Source organism: Carassius gibelio, chromosome B17, assembly GCF_023724105.1.
Source record: "Carassius gibelio isolate Cgi1373 ecotype wild population from Czech Republic chromosome B17, carGib1.2-hapl.c, whole genome shotgun sequence".
Classification (NCBI taxonomy): domain Eukaryota; kingdom Metazoa; phylum Chordata; class Actinopteri; order Cypriniformes; family Cyprinidae; genus Carassius; species Carassius gibelio.
Window position 1 is genome coordinate 11,444,904 of NC_068412.1, and position 3,902 is coordinate 11,448,805.

Here is a 3,902-nt window from a genome sequence, read left to right on the forward strand (position 1 = left end):
TAAAATTAGCTCTTTAAAACTCACTTCACATCAAAATCGTAGGCATTAAATGGGTCTACGCTCCAAAAACCGGTGAGAAATATCAGCATGATTTTCATTTTCATTATGATTTTCATGTCAGTTTCTAGTCCATTGGTCCCTTGCTTAAAAATGTCCCCAATTTCACTGGCTGCTGTAGGAGGTTTTGCAGCATGATAACTAAATCAATATCCACCATGACTACAAATAGAAAGACGGGGTTGAAGGAAGCACTTGCTCATTGTGGAAAAGCAGAATTGTGCGAAATATCAAATGTGCCTTTTCACAAAATGCTGCGTCTTTGCAGTGATCTTTCCCTGTCACCTCCATATGGGCTTGACAGGTCGATATCTCCCCCTCAGCCCTTTTCTGTTGCGTATTTGACGTATTACTCACCTCCTGCAGTAGACGTGTCATTCTCAGTTACTCAGTGATCTCTCATACTGCCAAGTGACAGATAATTCGACTTATGAGTGTATAGAGTAGAATTTGGGTTAGAAGTAGGTCTCAATACACATCTGAATCTTGAGGACCTCTGGTTGGTCAGTTTAACTTTATCTGAGGCACTTGAACTCCTGATTTTTGTATAGTGCGTACTTGACCTCAGTATAAATTCCCACAGCAAACAAGGACTTCTCACCAAAACACCCACATTTTGGGAGCTAGGACAAGGAGACCCACACCAATAATAGATTAAGGTACAATACTTTATCATCAGTAGGTCTGTTTTCATTATTTATGAAGCATGCACTGCTGTAAAAAAAAAACACATATTCACACCATTTAATCAACTGTAACACAAGACGAAAGACGTATTGGATGTAAGCACAAGCAAATGGATTACCCAACTTATTTATTAAGTTTAGGATCAGTCAGCAGCTATAGGCAGTGATCACATTAGAGCAATTGAATTGCACATTTTATAAAGACAATGAAGCTTTTTACACAATTTTGCGTTATTAATTAGCGACTGGTTGACCACAAGCACTATTACGAAATCCAAAGTCATCGTAGAACATTCTGCTCAGTTTTGAAAGAGTAGCCTATAATCACAGGCTACTATGTCAACCGAGACCCACATAGCAACATTTTTTACATGGCTGTCTGGGAGTTTTGATTCTGATTTTTCAGTCTGATTGACCACTCAACTAGAAACACTGCTTATCTGTGCTCGGGTTTTGTATTTGTAGTCTCTACAAGTAAACTAATGGAATATTAACTCATTTATGTATTCAATGATTCATTTATTTTGAAAGTAGTGATATAATATGCAGTCAGACGGTCATTATCAGGACTCAGGATCGAGATAGCAATCTCCTATGAACTCGGATGATGTGAATCCTGGAAAAAGCTGGATTTTTAAGGAAAACAGTAGCCTATTACCTGTCACTGGTAAAGTAACCCTTTAATATGCTGAATAATGTGCGTTCACATGTTAGTTTTACACAACATAGGCTGCGCGGCACGACGTGAATCTGAATCATTTAGCTTACACAATGGCTACCATGTTAGTTTTTAATGCGTTTACCTCAGACAAACACTGTTTTTTTCTTGCTTTAATAATTCGAAAGTGTAACTTTTTGAACTAGTAACAAAGGATTTGGCTGTTTCTAAGCAGTCATTGGAGTAACCAAGATTGTGTTTGTGACAGAGAAAGCTAGACGGAGCGCGCGCGTCTGCCGCGGCTCTCGGCAATGTTAATAGGCAGCAACGTAATTACAGACAGCAGGCTATTAGATTAATTAGTTTAGACAAAATAGAAATAATTTGTCATATTGATCCTGGTGTCTGTCATTTATTAGTTGGCCGTGGATTTGTCTGTTTTTATATTCTAATCTAGGCTATGCTAAAAGAAAAAAACAAAAAACAGAATAATGATATGGGACTCCCTACAGATGCAGTACAACAATCAACACCTTAGAATGTCTGTCAGCCAATCAGAATCGAGCATTCAACAGCACGAGATGTCACTTGCGATTATGACCGACTGACTGCCATTATTATACTTATTTATCTATTTTACTGTCGTCTGCAACATCTAAAGCTCATGAGTTTGTGAAAAGCTTTTTTAAAGTCATCATTCGACATGGTGTATATTATTGGATTGATCAGTGAGTTGACATAGCCAAGCCAATTGAAAAAGTCAAAGAGTTCTGCGTAAAAGCAGGATGGACAGAGGGGAACCAGCAGTGTGTAAATGAAAAACGGCAACCAGCACACAATATAGGCTCCTAAAATAACGCCCAGGGTTTTGGTGGCTTTCCTCTCGCGCGCTGCCGAGATTCTCTTTTTCTCCAGAAGTGAATCGGACACAGTTACTCGAATTTGATTGTCACTGCCCAGAGACCCGCTGTCCGAGCACAGGTCTTGCCTTCCACAATGCAAAGGAGAAGTCGAAGCCACCGAAGCGGGAGAATTCGTGCTCAGATGTGCCGAAGTGAGTCTTTTCCCCGCTTTTTTGGGCGACTGCCTCAAAATGCGCTTCCTCGCCTCCACGTAAATCCGCCCGTACAGGGCGATGAGCAGCAGCGTAGGGATGTAGAAAGCCCCGAAAGTGGAGTAGATGGTGTAGAAGATGTGGTCCTTGTTGACCGAACAGGTGGTGAGCTCCCCCGCCTTCACCTGTCGCCAGAAGAAAGGCGGCAGGGAGATGGAGATGGCGATGATCCAGGCGGTCGCCACCATGGCCGCGGCGCGCGCTTGGGTGCGTTTCTTGGCATACTCGACCGCGTCCGTTATAGCCCAGTATCGATCCAAGGCGATTACGCAGAGGTGTAGAATGGACGCGGTGCAACAGGTGATATCTGAGGACAGCCAGATGTCGCAGATTACCTGCCCAAGCGACCACACATGCGTGACCGTGTAAAGCACGCAAATGGGCATCACGAGCACCGACACAAGAAGGTCCGTGACGGCCAGGGACGCAATCAAGAAGTTCGCCGGTGTCTGGAGCTTTCTGGACTGGGAGATGGTGGCGATGACAAACGCATTGCTTAATATAGTCGCAAGAGTGATGAGACCGAGAACTGACGCTAAGGTGACTTGGAAAGCGAAACTTTCTTGGTTTTCGTCCGTGTTAAGCGTTAAAGTCACATTGGGTCCGGTCGAGGAATTCAAAACCTCGAAATGGCCAGGTGTTGGTTTGAAATGACCGCTGCGCTCCATCCCAGCAGACATATGTTTTCATATTTTGAAAATGAAGCAGTATTTTCTGCGCTTCATGATTTCTGTCAGCTCCAGCATCAGGTGCAGACAATCGCTCGTGGACGTTTTCGTCCCGTGACATGCAAAGATTTCTTTCTGCTTCATTCTAATGCTCAAACTTCGGTCTCCAAGAAAAATAAAAATCAGCTGCGGGCATGACAGTTGCACAAATGCACAATATAATAAAGCATCCCAGAAGTTGTGTAAGAACATCCCTGCATCCTTCTCCAGTGCTCCTCCTGCTTCACGTCCACAAACGAGTCACCTTTAAAAGGTAGATACTTTGCCCGCAGGCAGCGGCAATTTTTCATAGGTTTCACTGATAGGCGGTCGCAGGGTTCTTGCTTTTTATAGGGCTGTGATGCAAAAGTTGCATCTTTGATAACCGTGATCTTCTAGTTTGAGAGAAGATGCTATCCTCTGGGTCTTAGTGCCTCCTATCTCTTAACACCCTTTTAATTCATCAAAAAATAAACGCACCCTCACGTTGTTCCATACCATTCAACTCTTATCTTTTATTTTTGAATTCTATTTCTAAAAGCTTTACAAAATATGATAAGTGTGCAACATTGATAAGCAACATTAGTGTGCAATATAGTTAGTAGCTATCCCTCTTGTGCTATTTGCAGCCCTATGCAAATCACTATAGTTTAGTGAATATTCAATGTAGACTCTGTTTA

At 42.4% G+C, this 3,902-nt stretch overlaps 1 protein-coding gene across 1 annotated transcript; it reads right to left on the reverse strand.

Annotated features, from left to right (window-relative positions):
- Positions 1-831: 831 nt before the first annotated feature.
- Positions 832-3,573, reverse strand: LOC127976031 (5-hydroxytryptamine receptor 1B-like). The gene has a single exon (XM_052580127.1). It carries the CDS (start codon positions 3,193-3,195, stop codon positions 2,038-2,040), a length of 1,158 nt encoding a protein of 385 aa, XP_052436087.1. The 5' UTR covers positions 3,196-3,573; the 3' UTR covers positions 832-2,037.
- Between the last annotated feature and the right edge of the window lie 329 nt (positions 3,574-3,902).

Bases quoted from the DNA above. Each gene is read 5' to 3' on its own strand.
- LOC127976031 (XM_052580127.1), bottom strand. From the start codon at position 3,195: ATGTCTGCTGGGATGGAGCGCAGCGGTCATTTCAAACCAACACCTGGC.